General features: G+C 44.3%; 1 protein-coding gene and 1 long non-coding RNA gene across 2 annotated transcripts in view; both read right to left on the bottom strand.

Moving 5' to 3' along the window:
* Positions 1–20,633, bottom strand: part of LOC144122959 (uncharacterized) — a 72,129-nt gene that overhangs the window by 3,336 nt on the left and 48,160 nt on the right. The window contains exon 6 of the mRNA XM_077655905.1: positions 479–541. Coding sequence (XP_077512031.1) covers positions 479–541 — 63 coding nt within the window. The remainder of the gene's footprint in view (positions 1–478; positions 542–20,633) is intronic.
* Positions 3,750–8,181, bottom strand: LOC144122960 (uncharacterized). The gene is made up of 2 exons (XR_013312957.1): positions 7,856–8,181; positions 3,750–5,975 (listed from the first exon to the last, which is right to left on the bottom strand). It is a non-coding gene; the product is annotated as an uncharacterized LOC144122960 (long non-coding RNA).

Raw genomic sequence — 20,633 nt, 5'->3', positions numbered from 1 at the left:
GATGAGAATATTAGGAGCGGTGGGAAGCTGCTCTGCGCAGCTCGTTGTCGGAGTTAGAGCTTCGGACAGTGGGCTGGGCCCGGACGGTCGGAAAGGACTGGCCCATCTAGAGCCGCCCGAGGACCCGTCCTCATCCTGCTTCCTCCCCCCCCCCCCCCGCCTCCCTTACCTGATTCTCTCATGAATCAACAAAGGTGTTTACCTACCTCTTGGAATTGCGCTGGGGCTGATACGCTCCAACATAGTGCGACTATGTATGCTGCTAGTTTGTAAAATGGCACATATTTTTTTTTCTTTCCGTGCTGACTGCAGTCGCATGACCCATTTTTTTGAAGCTACGCGGCGAAAAAGGTAGCCGCGTCTGCGACGCTCAACTTGGCTGGCCTCACCTGAAACGGTCGTCAGGGCTAGGCAGAGCGCATAGAAATGCACCTCTTTCCCGCGGAAGCTAAAGTCCACTTGCAAGGGCAAGACTCACCCGCAGTGCTGTCGCCACGAACATAAAGGGTGGGGAGGCTCGAAACGCTTCGTTTGCGTCATACTGCAAAAGAGGAATGGGTGAAGCTTGAAATCACTCGTTGCGGTACGCAGCAGGAAAACAGTAATATACCCTACAGTAGGAAGCAACTTAATAAAGAACAGCAGTTGTTAACATTGGGTCACACTCCGCGTCGTACTGTATTACACCGCTGTCCAATCACATTCCTACACGAAATCAACTTTCTAATGTTTGGCTATATTAAACAAGCCAGGTATCAGAATTCCAGAGCTTATAACTTTTTTCTCCTGAATAGCTTCTTGTTTAGGTGACAGGAGAAATTTTAACTTAGGACTACGTTTTTGTCGTGGAGGAATTCTGTGCACCGGTCCTAAATGTGGGCGGAGCTGCACTGCAGACTTACGTTGTATCCGACAATAGCATTTCCATGCAGGCTACAAAACAGTAAAAAAACACAAGACATGTTGTAATATTGCAGTTAAAAGCACAGAAAGCAGGTCGTTGTCGGCGGCTACGCTCCTCCTCCGCCGCCCCATCCCCTCTTGTCTTACTGGTACAGGTAACTCGAGGGCATACAGTATACAGTAAACCTCTGGAAATGTTAGCTACCAGTTAATATGGGGGGGGGGGGGGGGAATCTGTTGGCAGTATATCAAGAAAGTAAACAAGTGTATACGGCACCTACCAAACTAACCTTTCTTTTAGTCGACAACGTGCACAGATCTTTCTCAGAGCTCAGCTCATCCTGAAGCGCTACTAAGGTGCAAGGGGAGCGAATTGCAACGCACCGCAGTGTTTACAACCGAATATGTTACCCTGTTCCAGGCTACTGACCTCGTGCTGTTTTCTTCCCGCTCACCAAAGCGTAGCCTTAAAACTACGCCCCAACAGAGGCTGCGTTAGGCCGAACGGGCCATTTTTAGCGCTCTCTGCCACACGTGGCTCTGCATCGCCTTCCTGGGCGAAAACGTGCGCATCACTTTCATAAGCACGTTTACGCGCCATATGCGGCTGCGCGTCACAGTGAAAGTAAACAAAGCCCAAAACGTCCACAGAACTCCACAGGCATGATCGCGAAAAGCCTTGAGGACAGCGCGCTGAACCAGCGCTGAAACCTGCTTTCGAGCCTGTCTGGACATCCTCTGAACACCGCTCGGTACGAGGCCTAAATCATGTGAAGACCCAGCACTGCAGTCCGTCCGGAATTCTCCAGAGGAGCCAGAACAGCACGGACCTCCTGCTGACGTCTGGTAATTCCCGTCAAGCGATATGCGACGCGACTCTTCTAGAAAAAGCTAAGGATGTGTTGTCGCACTGCCGGTAAATGCAGTGTGCGTCATGGTCATGGGGCCATTCACCCTAGCGATACTGTAGTGGCGTCCCACGCAATATCGAACAAAGGGTGGCTGGTCGACCTCTTAAATTTATTTGACATTTTTGTACATTGTTTCATGATGACTGGAAAGAAGAGATCCGCAATCGGTTTTGCCCCCCCCAAATTATCTTCGAAGCACCCGAAATTATGAACAGAGGCTTGCGCCACGGGACCTACGTTCTAGGGTTAGCGTGCATTTCTTAATGACGGCAACTCATGGGGAGCTGTCGCCTTGCTTATCAAGTGGCATCAGGACTGCGCTTATGCCTATCAGGCTGCAATACAAAAATTTAGGCTCTTTTGGTCCCCGCGGCAGCCTCGCCCATCACGGGACCGCAAAGGCGCTGAAACCACGAGGCGGAATGAAAGCATCGCCAATGATGTTTAGGTTCTCCTCGATGTTCTCTGTTCTGGCGCCAAGCTCACCCTCAGCGTGCCGACAACGGAAGCTATAAGCATTCCATGCTTAAAAAAGTTCTCTGAAAAATATGCCGGTCGCACAGTCAAGGTGACGTATCGGGAAACTCAGCTGAAGAAAGGCGCTCCTTGTGCGCGCAGTCGATCGAAAGCTTTCGGCAATCCTCGGCATCATCTACGACACCCCGGGAACGTTGTCAAATCTCGCTCTCCTCCCATCAATGTTCGGAAAATAGGAGATTAAAAAAATGGCTGTGGTTAAACCTGGAGTGACGCGATAGCTACATCTGGCCGAGTGGAACTCGCTCAGTCGAATCACAAAATCTTTCGCCGCTCCGTTTCGCTGGGCGTTCCTTTTTCATCTTCGTCCCGCTTGACGCGGCGCATGCACACAGCTGGTGCAGCTAGGTTTCGCTGGATCGCCGCGCCGCCGGCAGCAGCTGCTCCGCACCACGTGACCAACCACGTGACCAGGGGTGGCCACGCTGAAGGCTCGAAGAGGTGGCGTAATGTATTACAAAATTTGCTGTTGTGATTCTTTGGATAATCTTTTATATTTACTCAATAGAATGTAATGTTTCTATTAGATCTGTATGGAATTTTTGTGCAGAGTTTCAATAACTAATTGGCCACCGCGTTGTTATAGAAACACAGCTAATGTCCTTTAAAAGAAACACTGTAATGACTTGCTTTAGAAACTCCTTGGAGAGTCTGTTTATAAACCCTTTTGAGTACACTGGTTTCATTGTAATGTGCTCCTTTTGGATCTTTATATAATTTGGGTACAGTGTTTCTATAACTAATTGGCCACCGCATGTTTATAGGAATACGGCTAGTGTCCTTTAAAAGAAATTCTCTAATGACTTGCTTTAGAAACTCCTTGAGAAATTGTTTAGACACCGTTTTGAGTGAACTGCTTTTATTATAATGTGCTGCTTTTGAATGTGTATAGAATTTGGGTACAGTGTTTCAATAACTAATTGCCCATCGCATTGTTATAGGGACACGGCTAATATCCTTTATAAGAAACACCATAACAACTCTATTTTGAAACTAGTTAAAGGAATTTTATTTCAATCCATTTGAATGCATTCATTTCATTGCAATGTGATCTATTTGTTTCTGCATAAGATTTGAGTAATGAGTTCCAATAACGAAATGGCCGTCATATTACTACAGAGCTCAGCTAGTGGGTTTCAAGAGATGCACTGTAATGACTTTTCAGAAAGCTCTTCGGGAGTTATTTAGGAATGATCTTTCACACTCTTTTTGTTGCAGCGTGTTGCTTTAGAATCTGCAAAAAAATTCTGTAAGCCATTTGGCCACAGCATTGCTATGGAATGGGGTTACACATTGATCTCTATTTCCTGGTGGGAAGGAAAACAGCCCATAAGTGCATGATGTAACAACTGTTAATGCTGTAAGCATGCAAGAAATACACAGCAACAACACGCCATATGCAATCAAGTAACTTTATTTCACTTAGCAAGTTTTACAGTAACTTATGGATTTAAAGATTGCAGCCCCTAGAGGGCCTTAGTAATTTGCAACAATTATGATGAAAATTGGGAGGAGGTGTGGCACATGAGCAGTATCAGCACATTTTATTTTGGGAAAATTAATTTTAGATTAAAATTATTTTCCAAGCCACATGTGCAACAAAGATCACATCTGAAAGCGAGCATGTTTTCATGAAAAAAAACAGCGGAGTACCGACTCAAATACTGCCTAGTGTTCCCCCTTGAATACCTCTTAGTATAAGCCTGCCTTAATTTCGATACATTTATGCCCTACATAAGATGCAAATACTAGTTGGAGCCACAGCATAAGGCTAGCTGCATGTTCATTCTATGAGAATTAAGTTAAAAAGCATTATGTGCCTTTATGTAGCATTCTGAAAGGATATCACTTAAAGCTGTCCAAGGACTGTGAGCATAATAAAGAAGTGAACATGATCAAGGAATCAATTGTTTTGAAGAGAAAATGCGAGATCTGTGCAGTCTTAAACTGACCTGTTAATGAAAGAATATAGACACTTAATTTTGGTGGCATGTTTTCTTCTCTACAATGATGCAGAAGACACTACTATGCATGAATCACCAGGTGGTATAATTTATAAGTGAATTTTTCTGTCATGCTGTTTCTGTTTTGACAGCTGAACAATGAATGTGACGTTAAACTGCTTATAGCCTTCTGCACCTAAGGAATGAAAAAACAGCATATCGCTGACATTTGTTGTCATTCCGGCTGTTGAGACCGGCTGCCTTTAGCATCGCATTGAATTAAAATGACAAAGAAACGATTATGTCGCAGTTTCTGTATGTCTCCCGTAACCTATAAGCATACTTTGATGTCACTGTCATTGTTCGGATGTTGAACCCAAAACAGCATGAGAAAAATAGGCGATTATCAATTATTTAGCGGTCTTACCAGAATACCACATGGTATTATACATGGAATTATTGTATCCATGTATAATAATGCCTTATGCATCATTACATAGCAGAAAACATTCCCTCATACCTTAGGTGTCTGTACTCCATTAAGCAGCAGGAATAAGAGCAATACACAAAATACAAGAATGAGCAAAAGAAAGAGTACAATATTCATTTCTACTCTACATGATTGAAAATCATCTCATGAGAATGCAAATTTCAAGGAGTGCTTAATATCTGATTCTGAGCAGTAATGAGCCAGTTAACCCTCATGCATATTACTGTTTACAAAAGCGTGCGCATTGGTTGGCATTTCAGTTCCGACTGGTTCGCACTGCCTCCTAATAACCACAAAAAATTGTACACTAAATCCGTGACTCTGCCCAACAAAAGGACTGGTTTCTTTTATTGCCTATATGTCACTTGTCTTTTCCTGCACTGCTTTGCATGTACAGCTTGGTCCACCCATATGGGATAGAGAGCGATTAGAATAGGATGCTGTAGAGTTGGCTGTTCGACAGTCCTTACTGTGAATAAGCTGTGAATGTCATCTGTTACAGTCCCCTTTCTTCACTCAACTGCTGCTGCCAACATGCAAATAATTTTGCACCTATGCACATGCTTTCCCGAGCTGTGTTTAAGTGTTGCCTGGATTCACAATAGGCAGGTTGCTTCTAACAATCTAAGATCATCAAAAGCAGGCTGCCAAATTCAAGGTATGATGTGCTGTAGTAATAAAGTGAACAAAAATAAAAATAAGAAAAGCCATATCCGGTTTAGAGGAGAAAACCAATCTGTTTCATGTTCGTTGCATTCTTTTATAGTAAATAGTAAGGAGGATAAACGCGCTGGGATAATAAAAACCAACTCAAAGCCTACACTTGACACATGCAAACGCTTTATGTGAGGTTTGTCTTTCTAACCATGCTTGTGTAAACATATTTAGTTTGTAATTCAGATGTTTTCATTGATTGCATTATTCTGAAAATAAAAATTGGCCACAGGAGGCAGTTCATGCGGCACTTCCAGCTACTCTTTAGTTGTGATCTTCATTGTGCATATCCCGCAGTAAAATACTTCAATTGCATAGACACCAGTATTTTTATCATAAATTGTACTGATCACTTGCAGTAAACCGATGATGTGACCTGGCTGCCAGATTATGAGGTGCGTTGTTCTTGTCTGTGCCGAGATGAGGAGGTATCAGGTAGGCGCCACCCATGCTTGCCAGTCTGAAGTACCCAGATGTCTGCGTATAGGCCAAAGAAAAAAAAATCTGTCAGTGAGACCGAGCACGCAACTGCTTTCACACTAATGCAAACACAAGCAACAATCAGATCAGTATGTTTAAGCAGCAGCACTCTGGTAATATAGCTTTGAAAAGATTGCTAGCAGCACAATACAGAGAGTACGACTTCAAAATAAATGCAATGTACCCTTAGAAAAGAACTGTAAACACCATCCAGCTCTAACTGATACCCCTGCCATATTGAACTATTTCATGACAATGAATAGTACCATTACATTAGCCTTTAACAATACTCTTCTGATACATAAAATATTTATTGCCGTTATAATGCATGACATTGAAAATCACTTGTTTTTAGAGAATTAATTCACCTTCTGTGTTTTACAAGTGACCGTTTAATTGTAGTAAGAAAATTATGGCCGGTGAAAGCTGTGAGAACAGCTGTCACTCAACCTCCATAGCTCATAGGCAGCACAGAGCATCTACATCTGGGTCTCTCAGACTGGTGCCTCAAACACAGTAATTGCACTTACTAAACATCTGACAAGAAAGTGATGCCATCGACTCCGTTTGTTAGGGAGGTGAGCACTTCAACAATTCATAAATGCTGCTTCATTTAGAAAACACGCTTTCATGCTCCAATAATGCTGAGTTAATACTGCTGAAATAGTTGTAAAAAGATAATAGATGTATTAACAATGTCAAATTACTTTTCAAACTGCTAACACGTATAATCCTTTACCTGCATTTAAATAACTCCATTCAGTTAAAGGCATATTAAAAACTCACGATATCCTAGCACTCTCATAGTGAGATGAATAAAGCATTGGTTCAGTTGCTGCAGAAAAGGAATGAAATTACAGCCAGGTGAATAAATCAGCGCCAATACCACAGACATGACAAAACACAATGTAAAATAGTAAGCTTTTCACAGCACGACACTACAACGCGAGTGGAAGCTCCAATTACACATCTCGGCGAAATTTAAGCGCCAGTACCTCTCTCATTGAACAACTCAGTCGAAAGTGCACATGTCACCATTGAATACATAAAGTCCTTTGAAAAAAAATTATTTAAAGCACACTCGAAAATAACATTATGTGCAGTTTGCAATAGTACAGCCCAATGCGTGCAATTACAAAAACGAAAGCGTTCCCAGCACAGTGCGGCGACACGTTGTAAGGTGTAAAGGTGTGTTACTATTTTTTTCTTTGTAGAGGTTCATTACTGGAGCAGTTCGAAGTATGCTTGAAATGCCAAAAAGTAAACCAATCAACCAATTCCAGTGCCCACAAAATGCTTAATGCTCTCTGTGAGCGAACAACGCCGGAAATGAATTCAGAAAAGTTATTTTCGTGGCAAAAGTCATCGGCAACATTTCTTGTGCATTTGACGTGCGAAACCCAGACAGCTGTAGCTACATCGTCATTCCACTTCCGGGCACTGAACGGCTGCGCACTGTGCGCATTTGTAACGTGAAATATGCAGGCCATGTTTTGTTGAGCTTGGAATTGTACCCTGCACACACACACACACAAATACAAGCACGAAAAACTAAACGCCGAGAACCACTGCCACTGGGAAGCATACGTCGTTCCAACAGAGTGCTTTCCACGCGTCGGTCTTAATTGATTGTAATAAGGAGGACAGATATACCATGAGATCAAAAACATGCAACTACACTCCATATCGCAACTTCTTCGCTGGCCGTGTGGCGGGCTCGCGGTCACGTGAGAACAGCACACTTGGGGAAGCCGTTGCGTCGAACTCGAACTTCTACTGCACTCCGAAGAAGTTGTCAGAGAACCCCCACCAGCATTTACAGCACTTCACGCACCCCACCAAACATTTTGAAAGAAAATTTCAAGGACTCTACTCACATTCTTAAGCAATCCCGCCAGGTGGTTCCTTCTTCCACGTTGTTGCCGGCGTTGTCACGGCGTGGTGCAAGGCGCAATACGACGTCTTCCGATATCTCGAGAACAACTTCAGGCGCTTCAGAAGGTCTTTAGAAGCGCACAAGTGGCACACTAACTTTTTCGCACATTCAGAGAACCACAGCACGAAAAGGCCACGCAAGGCGCAACACGAAACGCAGCGTTACTAGACAAAAAGCAACGCCCTAAATGCAACGCAGCAACAAAAAGAGCATGGCGCCGCAACCTGCCGCAGCTATGGACCTTAGAAATAGTTCCTAGTCTGTCGTTCGTGTGGAGACAAGCGATTGCGGGTCGGTAGGCTGGAAACGCTGATTGGCCCAAAAAAAGTGACGTCACGCCTCTAACGTCATGGTCACGTGACTTTTATAGACGTCATGTCCGGTTGGGGACAGACACATTTTCCCTAGAGTTTTCTCAGAATTCCCCACGTTTGTGACAGCGTGCGCGGATTAAAGAAGCGCATCTTTACCTCCACCCCACCCAGTTCGACCACATTGCCGAGCGGGGTGCAGTTGAAGAACCCTTGCCTAAATGCTCCCGCCATTCACGTTTACCCCCCGCCTCCCCCCCCACGACACTTTCCCGAACTCGGATGTTTTGTCGCCTTCTTTATTTTTATTTTTTGTGTTTGCATGCACAGTGCACATGTCTCTGCTTAAGCAAACTGCGCCGCTGATTCCACATTGACTATTCCTGCCGAAGAGGCTCCAGGGAAGTGTCCTGCCATGTCTGCGCTTTATTCTGTTTTTTTTTTTACTCGTTTTGGCCAGGGGCACGCGAGTACACGCATCTCCGCGAATCCGCCACCGTCTGTTTCTGTACTCGCCGCCGCTCTGCCGTGAGGGGCGACCATTCGCCCCTCCCTAGGGTGCCTCGATGCGCGCCCGCTCTCCGCTGAGGGTGGAGCCACTCTTTGAAGGGGTCGCCGCCGCCAAAACCGGTTCTCGGGAGGCGCCGCTGCCATTTTCTTGCATTCCGCTCCCGCGTCCCGTCGACTGCCCACGCTAGACACGGAAAGCGGCATTCTTCACAGTCTTTTTGCAGAATGCCTGGGTGCTGCGTTCCCCAGTGCACTAACAGCGCTAAAAATGGCTGGAGAATGTTTTCGTTTCCTAGAGACAAAAAACGACGTCTTCTATGGACTGTGAAAGTGAAGCGGGACAAGTGGCAGCCGACGAACTACTCTTGCATATGCAGCGTAAGTACCCGACTTCTCAGCAGTGCTAAATTTATTTCGAGGCTCGTGTCAGCTTGTCTTTGAGTCTGTTTCTGATGACCATATTTACGATTTCGTGTTCCTGTCGGAGGCGTCATGTCATGCTTTTGCAGGTTTCTGATATTTGATCGCTGCAAACGGTCGTAGTCTCTTAGAGCTTGGGGGGCGATATGGAACCTCTGGCGCATTTACGTTTCCGTTCATTTCACGTGGCAATAAGACTCAGCCTTCTAAAATTATTACGATCTTTGTCAGCCACGAATCTTGAGCAGCAGTGCATCACGCTTACTTCACAAAAAGCCCTCGCTGCCCGCTTAATTTTGGCAGGCGCATACCTGTATAGCAGTATGAAAAGGGAATCCCGGAGTGCAGAATAGCATGGGACGCGTTTTAGGCTTGTGTTTGTCCACATTGCATCAAATTCAGATCTTTTATACTTTTGTTCAGTGCGAAAATTGTTATTCATGACATTTATTCTAGCTTATATGTCATGGAAGTAGCGCATGGAAATAAAAAAAAACGGAGTAGTGTGAAGTACATCTCTATTTTGTAAATGTGTGCGGATGTGAGCCCATATGCGTGCCGGCGTGCGTTTGTTTGATTTTCTTGATTTATCGTAATTTAATCTTATTTTTCGGGGAATAAGGCATTTATATTAGCAAAAAAAATTTTTCATGCAGGCTCACTTTGAAGAATCATGTTTTGAGCAAAACCGGGCAGATGGATGGAAAAAGCTGAAACCTAATGCTGTACCAACGGTTTTCTCATTCAGGGGTAGGTATTTCCCGTTTGATTCGCTGCCTGATTCTGTATAAGTGCATACATTCGTTACTAAAAAAAGTGGTGGCATTTGAGCCGCTTGCCCGGTATGGGTCACTTATTTCGCCTTTAACAGGTTATGTGTGCATGCATGCATGTCTTCTCGCACGCTCATCAAGAAGCCTCCCACTTATTCAATTCTACTGTCGATCGGCTCACGCAGCAGCCTTCATCTCAAACGCCCACTTAACCCATTCTTACTTGAAAAGGCAGAATCGGTCGCCTTCTCTAATTAATACAAATGGAATTAACCAAGACGGCATTGTAATTAATACAGGGAGCGGGGAACAAGTGAAGTACTTATGTGCACCTTTTGGCCCCTACCCTTAGAATTTTTTGTGCAAAACTAAAGACTGAAAAATAAAATGCCGAGACGCTGGTCATGCCTTGTTTTCGCTTTGCTCTTTATCTTGATTTTCCATATCCCGTGATTCCCGCATTTTTCCTTTACATAGTGCTCAGTTTGATCATTGGTTTGTACATCCTCCTGCTTCCAGTTGCTCCAAGGAACCGAAAGCCACCTTGAGACAGAACGCAGCTTGTGCCCATATCCGCCAATGAAGAGGTGAACAACCCCGCTGAAGGACTTCACATCGCATCAGAGGCAGATTTGCTCCCCGATTCAACCGAAATGGTGTCCCGAGATACGTCATCGGTCAATCTCCAAGTCGACAGCTTAGATGTAGAATCTTCGAACGTCGGAAGTCCAAGCTCGACAGATGAAACACCTACAGCTAGTGGGACACAAACCGATTGTGCTGAGTTGAGAAAGCAGTTGGTAGACATGGAAAGGAAATACGCCACGCTTCAAGAACATCACACAATTGCTAACAAGACAATCCAAACGCTCAAAAAGCAAGTTCAAAAGCATGAAAGCATGGCTGATAATTTCGCAAAAAATACACGGTTCTTGAATGCAGACCAAATTTCCGCTATTTCTAAAAATAGCACTCAGGGTCACACGTGGTCTGCGGAGACGGTTAAGCAAGGGTTGCAAATTAAGTTTGCTTGCGGAACGACAGGATATGAGACATTGAGGAAGTTGGGTTACCCTCTTCCGTCCAGCAGGACGTTGGCACGGAGGATCCAGGGACTGAGGTTCCTTCCAGGCATTCTTCAAGAAGTTTTTGATGTCATGAAGTGCAAGACTGACACAATGGAAAACGTGGAAAAAGACTGTGTGCTGTTTCTAGACGAGATGGAAATTGCTACAGCATTTGAACTGGATCGAGGTGAAGACGTTCTCCTTGGAAGTATAACACTTCCTTCGAAGCCAGAGGAGCCCGCCAATCACGCTTTGGTGTTCATGCTGGGAGGAATCAATCAGCGGTGGAAGCAGGTCATCGGCTATGAATTCACTGGCCAACACGTGGAAGGTGCCGTGCTTAAAGACTATGTACTCGACATCATTCGGCGCTGTGGCCAGATTTCCCTCAGAGTCCGTGCTGTCACATGTGACATGGGATCAGCAAATCGAGCGATGTGGCGAGAATTAGGATTTTCAAGCCACAGAAATTCTACCACAGTGTGCTCAATACCGCATCCATGCTTGGACGGGAAAGAGCTTTTTTTCACTGCTGATGCAGCACATGTGTTGAAGAACCTACGAGGGCAACTTTTAAGCTCGAAAGTGTTTGCACTGAGCGATGCCACCGTGCTCGACAACAACCTCCCGTCACCAAACGTGAAACTGGAGCACGTCCAGGCAGTGGTGGACTACGACGCAGAGAGGGAACTTAAAGTAGCCCCTGCCCTATCGGAAGTTCATGTCAGCTCCGGCCACTTTACAAAAATGAAGGTAGGAGTAGCTCTTCAATTCTTCAGAGAGGCGGCACCGGCTATCCGATTTTTGGTGAAAGAATGGCTGCTTGACCCATCTGCCGAAACGACAGCATGGTTCTTCGATCTGGTGTCAAAGTGGTATGCCCTGATGTCATCACGCCATCCCACTTTAGCTTTAAGCCACCGAAATATGGAGAAATATTACGCTGCTCTGAAAACCTTGCGCCTTGCAGCAGAAACTATACAAGGGATGAATATGGGCGCCACCTCTCAGTGGAAACCATCCCAAGCTGGGCTGCTTATTTCCACGACAGTTGTCCTTCGCCTCCAAGAAGTTTTTCTGGGCAATGAACGCTACGAGTTTTTCTTAACAAGCAGGCTACTTCAAGACTGCCTCGAAAATCTTTTTTCAGTAGTACGCCTAAGGAAGCCAGTGCCGACGGCATATGATTTAAAATGTGCTCTGAGGCTTAATAGTGTGAGCCAATTTCTACACACGCCACGAACAACAAGCTATGAGCTTGATGATCGAGAGTACCTCGTCGATCTCCTTTCTCAAGCAAAGAAGCAGCACTCAGAAAATTTGCCTGAAGAAATAGATGACTCTGAGATTTTGTTTATCGAAGAACTGACGTCAACGGAATGTTCCATTTTGTACTACCTGGGAGGGTTCATCCTGAAAAGCGTCTTAAAGTCTGTGTCTTGCTCCCAGTGCAAAGATGCTCTCATCGGAACAGCTTGTAATGAATATGCCTCTTTGACAATTCTGAAGGAGTATGTGAGGGATGGAGGAAACTTGATTTATCCTAGCAGTGAAGTGATGCGCACTCTCAAGAACTACGAGGAGTACTTCACAGGCGCTGCCGCGTGGTGCACTAACAAAATACACACGATGAAGTCCCCGCTGAAATCGCTCACTGAATACTTTGCAAAGATAGACCGACCATGCCTGAACACATGTGCAGATCACAAGGAAGCAATAGGAAAAATGCTGATAGCCGCCTACACAAGACTGCGGCTACGTATACATCTACGTCAGTACCCAGCCACACGTGCTGGTGGTCACGGAAGTAAAACTTGTGCTGGTGTTTCTCTTCCTTGAAGACGCTGTAATAAGTGTGAACTTTTCGTGTGCATGCACATAAGCGTGAGAAAAATTAAAGCGTAAGACACACAAGTTGCATTACGCTTGCATTGAATCGTCTTTTGTAATCATTTTGTAGATATTGTACTTGTGCATTAAGGCATTAAATGATTGTTCTTGCGTGCGCCTAGGTTTTTATGTTTTGACTGCAAAATGTTTTTGCCACCATTGCATAATAGTGTAAGTTAACGTAAGTATGTCATGCGTTCGTACTTGAATATGCAGCTGTTCACTTGGCGCACTTCACCCTCTTTCCGCTATATCCACAAGTAAGCGCAATGATAGCAACTCCGTGGCGCCGGTATTCCAACGACGACGATCAGCTGCCCGCCGTGATCACCTATAGCAAAACAAAGAAAGATATCCGCTATACTTTCGCTAATCGTCTCGAAATAGCGAATGCATCACCGAATCTTTACTCTTACTTTTCATCTAAACTATAAAATGAATGATTTTCAAAAGTAAAGTCAAATTCAAGCTCCCAATGCAAGCGGGGCCACCTCTATCTAGGCGCGCCACGCAGCAAACGAGCGTCTCGCGACCAGCGGAAGCAAGAAAATGGCGGTCGCGCTAGCAGACGACGCGGTTGTCCTCACCCTAAGCGGAGAGCGGGCGCGCATCGAGGCACCCTACCCCTCCCGGCTTCTCTACGCTCCCAGCGGCTTTTCGGTGGAGAGGGTGCGACAGCGCGTATTCTTTTTCTATTTATTACTCTTTCTCCCTTTTCCAGTATTTTTCTTTTCTGTCCATCTTCTTTCCAGCACCCGATTGCTTATTGCTATTTTCATGTGGCGGACATGTGTGCCAATTACAACTCCTCAAGAACGGGAGGAAGATCGCTGTAACTTCAGTCTTGAGAAAGGACAGGCTCTGTCCGAAATGTCGACTCCAAATAAATCTGTCTAAATGAAGCGTCTCTCAACTTTGCATATATATATTTAGTTACCCTTGATGTAGTGTCTCTGTACACAAACATACCGCATGATGATGGCATCCTATTCTGGTCGCATCCTATGGAAAACACAAAAACGATGATGCTCCTAGCCAAGGTACCATCGCTGCACTTACTGACCTGGTCCTCAAGCTCCACTTTTTTTAATTCAACAACTCCTTTTACCTACAAACGAGTGGTACCGCTATGGGAACGAAAATGGCCCCAAACTATGCCAACATATATATGCATAGCATTGAATCGGAGTTTATCCGCTCGTACCCAACAAAAACGGCTTTTTACAAACGCTTCCTAGACAACATATTCATGGTATGGACGAAAACAGAGGACCAATTCATCCAGTTTATTTCAGCATTTAACAACGTACGTCCAAACATCTGTTTCACACACCCTTACTCCACCAGTCAAATTAATTTCTTGGACGTCTCAATTCGAATGGAGAAGGGTACCTTAATCACCAGTGTCTATAGAAAGCCCACGGATAGGCAACAGTACCTTCATTAGAAGAGCTGCCACCCACGCCACTGCAAAACTTCAACTCCATATTCCCAAGCCATCAGATTTAAACGGATCTGCTCACGACCAGAAGACTTCGAAAAAAATTCTAGACGTATGCGGGAGGTTCTGAGGGACCAATGCTATCCGGCCTCCATTATTGATGATGCCGTTACGAAAGCGGAAGCAACAGATCGTAATGAAATGTTTGGGGATCCCCCATTAGCAACCGCAAATGAACACCGCTTTAATCTCGTCTTAACCTTCGCAAACAACCTTCCTAATGTCAACAAAACTCTAAATAAAAACATTTCAACATAATCGAACAAAACGATCGACTGTCAAAAATTTTTCCAACAGTTCTACAGGTTACCTACAGACTACCAAAAAACATGCAGAATTATGTAATTCACTCTACTGTCAATAAGTAAAACCCTGTGGTTTGCCTACCTTGCAGGAAGAATCGCTGTCAAGTTTGCCAGCACATGCGGACAACAACACTAGCTCAAAGCACACACTCTAACTTCAAACACTCCAGCCGTGAAAACTTGAACTGTGACAGTAGTAACGTAGTATGCATGCTCGAGTGTGGCGATTGTCAGATGCAATACATTGGCCAAACCGAGAATTCCTTCCGAATTAGATTCAACAGCCACCGCGCGCACACCAGATCTCTTTCTCTCCTCCCCCTGTCGAAACATCTTTCCCAGGAAGGTCACGAGTTTCACAAACTAAAAGTTACGCTGCTACAGAGCGGCTTCCAAAATACCCGTGAGCGTGAGCAACGAGAGTCATACTTTATATATCAGTTTAATACTGTACAGGCCGGTATAAATGAAAACCCTGGTACTCTCTCCACACTTCAGAGATCATAGTCCTAGCCCTACTGAAATTCACAGCACCCGGACTGCATCGCCTGAGGTCATGCCAATTTGCGTGCTTGCTTCCACATGCCGCCCTTCTCCTCCCCCTGCCAGTCTTTCTTGCTCATGACCAGAGAAAACAGTTATGAGAGCAAAGCATATTGCCTATTCCCCCCCCTCAACTTTTTATATTTTTATATATTTTATTTATTTCTTTTTTCATGCTTTGCAAATAATAGAGCGTGATGCTCCATATAGGGCAGTAACCAATTGCAATAACGCACACTTGGGCGATTTCGCGCCTTCGTTCCCCATTTTTTTTCTGTTACTCTCCCCTCTCTCTCAGTTTTTAGGAAGGAGCCCTCTTTTTGTCTCCGCGACGGAAGGCGGGCGGAGGCACCTTCGACGCATCTTCGCGTTTCGTAACTTCACTTAATTGAGGTCTCCTTCGTTTTAAAATTGCGCTCGTGGCGGGAGGCGTTCCGGAACGACGCTGACCTCCGACGCCGCGCGATTGCAGAAGCATCTATAGCTTTGCGCCGGGATGCAGGAAACTCAGGCGCCAGACGCCTCTAAGATAGGTAGAAAACAGTGCCTTCCACTGGTTCCATGGTATTGGTGGCTGATCCGGGGTTTTCAGGAATGTACGAGGGGGCGTAAGATCCCGTGAAACTCATAGTAAAGGTTTACCTCGTTGGCACGTTGTTGTATTGTAGATGCAAGATCGAACGACACACCGGAGCGAGCGATGTCATGCTGACGCCAAGTTTCCTCCGACCCCCCTCTACTTTTCCTGCGTCACGTATACGCGGTGTCAAGCAACATGCATGTGTGACTGAAACTGAAACTCTGAAGAAGAGAAACTGAAAGTAAGAGAATTGAATTTGAAAATAAGAGAAGAGAAACTGAAACTGCCGCACAGTTCATTACCTGATGGACACAACAGTATCACGTATTGCTTAACGTCTTCATAAAACCACTGATTGTTCGTCTATAACATTAGCAGCATTAGCATATGTTTGCTATTAATGACACCCAGGTAATGAACATGATTTACCAACTTAAGTAGTGTTGGTTCTGGTGTAACAAACGAATAATTTATAGACATGCATTTGTGTATACGCCAGAAATTAAATTGTGAAGCAAGCCTTGAAACTGCCTACCTGGTGGACACAACAGTATCACGTATTACTTAACGTCTTCATAAAACCACTGTTTGTTCGTCTATAACATTAGCAGCATTTTCATATGTTTGCTATTAATGACACCCAGGTAATGAACATGATTTACCAACTTAAGTAGTGTTGGTTCTCGTGTAACGCACGAATAATTTATAGACATGCCTTTGTGTATACGCCAGAAATTAAGTTGTGTAGCTTTTGTGAAGTTGTGACGTTGTGAAGTTGTGAAGTTTTTGGCTATTGGTTTGGTTCTTCTCAAAATTCCCAGACATGTAGCACGGGTTCTTATTCTTGCAGACTGCCTTTCAGTTTTAGGCTCTCTCCAAAACTCCGGAAAATCTTTATTGAATCGGCCGCTTAGGTTTTTTGTTCCGTGCACAGTGCGTGAGATCCGCTTTGTCCGGGTACCTGCAGGCATTCGGGTGTCTATTTTAACGAGGTGGCTGATTTATTGGCAAGGTCAGCTCTCAGCGCTCCTGTAATTTTAATCTATCCCGTCCCTCACCTCATTCTGTTGGAAACTTCACGTTTCCAGTGGTTCCAACATATTTCAGCCAGCTTGAGTGATCTGTTGCTCAATAGCGTGAATTTTCACCACTTAAAGTACCCATGGGATGTCCGGTGGTGTAAATCAAGGCGTTTTGAGGTGTCAATGACGCTTCTGCGATGCAGAATCCCTCACTTAAATTTGTACTTACGCAGATACGGGTTCCCTGCGACAAACCTTTGTGTCTCATGTGGGCAAGTTGAAACATTAGACCATTTTCTCCTCTCTTGCCGGCGGTTGTTCAAGGAAATCAGTATTTGGAGGTCCCTCTTCCAGTCTCTTCCAGTTCTTCTCTCGTTCGGTGCGAGCGCCAAGGAATTCCCGTTAAGCAGTGTTTGTGGCTACCTTCATGATTACATAAGTGCAACTGATCGGTTACCTTGTTAGCTGTATACAAAATTCTGTCTCATGTCCGAAATGCTTGGTTCTATTCCTGGTAATTCATATTTCTTAAATTTATTTGAATTTTCCTATCTTTATCTTGATTCAGTCTTCTACGCCGCCGCCTCACGTCTTTATTCCCGTGCAAATACTTCATTGGCAAATCTCCACTGTACCTTGGCCAATCCCCCTGCGTGGGTATGTGCCATATTTACTGAGGTGAAGAAGAAGAGTGTGGACTACAAATACTATCTGTACTTGTGCTCTATGTGTTTTTTTTTGTCTGTTTGCAATGTAAGCCATTACTAGGTGGAAAGGCATGCACGTAATGGACATACCCTGTGCACATGAATGCGGAGAGCTGGCCATGGTTGTCCAAGCATTGCCAACAAAGCAACGGGACCTTCAAGAAACAGGATAGGGTTGTGACCCCTCACATGCAATGATTTTCATACAATTTGAAAATGCGGCAATTTACAGCAGTCCCGTGGTTATATTGTTGCAAAACAAGCCAGCTCATTTAGGCGGAAACATTTTTAGAGGCTGCCAAAAAGGAACATGTCAAAAAGTTACACATAGCATCCTGTTTCATTGATGTTGTTTATATGTGTGGTAAACGATATGAACAAGCATCTCTTTGTTGGTTAACTGCATGCTTTGCTATCCACGCACTGTCATGCAGTACATACACAATCACAGTTCAGTGACTGCAGAGCGGTCTGCAACCAGTAACTTGCAACTATACTATGCAGCAAGCTTCTTTGCACGGTATTTGTTATATTTATCGAACGATGAGATGGAATTGGTATGGCTATTTCTACAGAGTGCATTTCCTAAAGACTCCTTTCTGCCATACTGTACTTTTTACCCAAAAAGCATCCTACAGAGTCATTTAAATTGCTACGTATAAAGATGTTTGTAGCAGGTGTGTGAGCCCGAACAAAAAAAATGTTTTAATTTTCCTTAATTCTTCAGTATTCCTGATTATCACGACATGGGCATCTATATGTTGGTACAACATTTTCAGGCATTACAACTGATGTACCGATGTGTTTGGTACTAATTCATCTTCAGACCTTTCATGTCTGTTGGGTAAAAAAAAATACGAAATAATAGTTGGCTGCATTAGTTTTCACTGAGATAACTAGCATCACACAGCATGCTCTTGAAATTCCTCTAGCTGTCTGTAATTGGCTTCATTGTATAGCTTCATCCTTGTTTAATTTAAACTGTGCACACTGCTCTTTTCACCGCACATGGCGACATGGCACGCGGAGCCCCGTGGGAATGGGCGAGGAGGATTCAGAGGTCGGCTGCTACTTCCCTGGAATCCAAACACAGCTATAGGCACCTGCAAGTCACGGTTAATTTCGGAAAGGCAGCTTTCCGCGCTTCCTTTCGTCGTCTTGTCCGTCGTGCGTCGCGTGTCGCGGCGAACCCGACAAAGGGGAGGCCATCAACCCCCTTCCCCTCCCCCTCCCCTCCTGAAGCAGAGGAAAGATCCCACAAATAGTTTCCTAGAGAGGTCCTTTTTTTCCCTGCGGTGAACGAGGGGTCAAACGACAGGCCCAAGCAGTGTGAGGCAACGTTCTCTGTTCATTCTAGAGACGCAAGCTTACACTGCAAAATGAAACCTTGTCTTTCTCTTCCAAATGCGATTTCATTTCATTTTTACAAAATGCAAGTTACATACTACAGAGATGCAAGGGCTAAAAGCTGCTAAAAAGCAGCTTGACTGGGCCCAAGCGCCTCTGAAATGGTAGTACACGACAAACGCACTTCAAGCAAAAAAAATGTTTACATATACGTATAATAAGCATTAAAAAAAGTTTACGTGCTCTTAACGCAGCGCTATCCACGTTCTTTTATTGATGACGCCATAAGCAGAGCTTCAAATCTGAACCGTAGTCTAATACTCCAGGGGCACCGAAGAGATAACCGAAATGATTACACTACAAACCTTATTCTCACATTTAACAGTAACGCACCGAACATAAACAGAATTCTTAATAAACACTTTAATATTCTCCAGCAAAGTCGACTATCGAAAATATTTACATGCGCACCCCGCGTGATTTACAGGCGTGCCAAAAACATTCAGAACCATCTAGTCCACTCCAAGGAACTCCAAGCCCCAAAATATGGATGCCAGCCCTGTGGTAAAGGTCGCTGCAAAGTTTGCAAGCACATGAAGACTACGTGTTCCGCAACTAGTACGAGGTCAGTTTTCCAGCATTCAATCAACGGCAAGTTTGACTGCGACTCATCAAACATTATTTACCTCCTTGAATGCACTGTGTGTAACCAGCAATACATAGGAGAGACAAACACTGCATTCCGCATTCGATTTAACAACCACCGAGCACTCACCAAGTCTCTCCCCAATCTTCCCCTATCCAAGCATGTAAACTCAGAAGGACACCCATTTGACCAACTAAAAGTAACAATTATTCAAAGGGGCTTCAAAAACAGGCGAGAACGTGAACAACGTGAATTCTATTTATCCACAAGTTTAATACTATTCAAGAATGTCTTCAACGAAAAGCCTGGCATCCTTTCTTTTATTCACGACCTCCAAACAAAATAATACTGCACCTCTCGTTAATTGGTTAGTTAGTTATATTGATTTTAATGGCGCAAAAGCAACTTAGGCTATGGTGCGCCAAACACACGGTTAGAGCTTTTGTTAAAGGTTACGTTTTTTATATCTAAAGTTTGTATAAAACATTGGCTTCTCTGAGAAATTTAAAAATGCTAGAAAAATCAACCAGTGCTTGATCTCCTAAAAGTAACATGGGGTGTAGTGGGATGTATTCATTGTACAATGTTGTGAAATATTTTTTCCTCAGTTGTTCCAGTTTTTTGCATACAATTAAAATGTGGTTTACCGTGAGTTCATCGCCACACATTTCGCAGAGAGGTTTGCCTTTTTTTGTCAGTAAGAAGTTGTGAGTAAGGTGTGTGTGTCCAATGCGTAGTCGACACAAAATAACTTCTATGAAACGCTCCTGATGTGTACATGATCTCCATTCTCCCAAAACAGGTTTTATAGAATGTAGTTTGTTGTTGGTTTGTTCGTCCCATGCAATCTGCCACTTATTCCTGAGTTTACTGTGCAGTAATTTAGAAAAATCCCTCTGTGGTATGTTAACTTGTTTTATATGGCCAATTCTAGCTTGTGCTGCGCAAGCATCTGCTCTCTCATTACCTAAAATTCCAACATGGCTAGGGACCCAGCAGAATATAATGTTATGTTTTTGCTTTGTAATTTTAACTATGTTATGTATGATTTTTCCTATTATGGGTTCAGCAGCGTTTGTAGAATGCAGCGCTTTTAG

Source organism: Amblyomma americanum, chromosome 3 (assembly GCF_052857255.1).
Source record: "Amblyomma americanum isolate KBUSLIRL-KWMA chromosome 3, ASM5285725v1, whole genome shotgun sequence".
Taxonomy (NCBI): domain Eukaryota; kingdom Metazoa; phylum Arthropoda; class Arachnida; order Ixodida; family Ixodidae; genus Amblyomma; species Amblyomma americanum.
This window is presented reverse-complemented; position numbering and strand designations above follow the sequence as displayed.